Here is an 851-nt window from a genome sequence, read left to right as displayed (position 1 = left end):
GGGACCACTTGTCCCTACCCTTCTTCACTGCCTCTTCTCAGTGTTCGTGCCTGCCTAAGGATTTTTCGGTCTTCTTGTTTCTCTCTGTCTCAGCTAGACTGGGAAGTCCCTGAGTTGGGTGGGCTTTTCTCTGGCAGTACGTTTGAGATGGAGTTTTTACTATAGGGCTGTATGCTGGGGTGAGCTGATAAGCATGCCACTGGTGGGTCTCTGGGTGTGTGCTGGGAGTTAGGATCAGCCTTTGTCTCAGTGGCTGTCCTTTACCTAGTGGTCCTGAGTGGCAGGTCTGATGCTGTCCCTTTCCCCTGCTGTCGAGGTCTGGGAGGGGCTAAATGTCGTGAAGACGGGCCGCGTGATGCTTGGGGAGATCAACCCAGCGGACTCTAAGCCAGGCACCATTCGTGGGGATTTCTCCATTCAGATTGGCAGGCAAGTCCTGGGGGGCAGGGGTGGGTGGAGGACTTTTACTCAACACTTTTATGCAGTGGCACGTTCACAGCCTCCGCAGCCTTGACCTGCTGGGCTCAGGTGATCCTTCCGCCTCAGCCTTCTAAGTAACCGGAACTACAGGCGTGTGTCACCATGCCCGGTTCATTTTTTTTTGACTTATTGTAGAGACAAGGTCTCGCCAAGTTGCTCAGGCTGGTCTCGAACCCGTGGGCTCAGGCAGTTCTTTCACCTCTGCCTCCCAAGGTGCTGGGATTGCAAGCATGAACCACCGTGCCTGGTCTTTAGGTGTGTTCTGGGATGCCCCTCTCACTGATCCTCTTCAATGGTACCACTTGTCACTACCCTTCTTCACTGCCTCTTCTCGGTGTTCGTGCCAGCCTAAGGATTTTTCGGTCTTCTTG

The 851-nt window shown here is 54.1% G+C and overlaps 1 protein-coding gene across 1 annotated transcript in view; it reads left to right on the top strand.

The window, feature by feature from the left end:
* The first annotated feature begins 265 nt into the window (after nt 1-265).
* Nucleotides 266-851, top strand: part of LOC103276480 (nucleoside diphosphate kinase B) — a 4,580-nt gene continuing 3,994 nt past the window's right edge. Inside the window, exon 1 of the mRNA XM_008073894.1 lies at nt 266-429. Within this exon, the coding sequence (XP_008072085.1) occupies nt 290-429 (140 nt within the window). The 5' untranslated portion in view covers nt 266-289. The remainder of the gene's footprint in view (nt 430-851) is intronic.

The sequence above is a fragment of the Carlito syrichta genome, unplaced genomic scaffold (assembly GCF_000164805.1).
Source record: "Carlito syrichta isolate Samal-C Ts95f unplaced genomic scaffold, Tarsius_syrichta-2.0.1 Scaffold316209, whole genome shotgun sequence".
NCBI classification, from domain to species: domain Eukaryota; kingdom Metazoa; phylum Chordata; class Mammalia; order Primates; family Tarsiidae; genus Carlito; species Carlito syrichta.
This window is presented reverse-complemented; position numbering and strand designations above follow the sequence as displayed.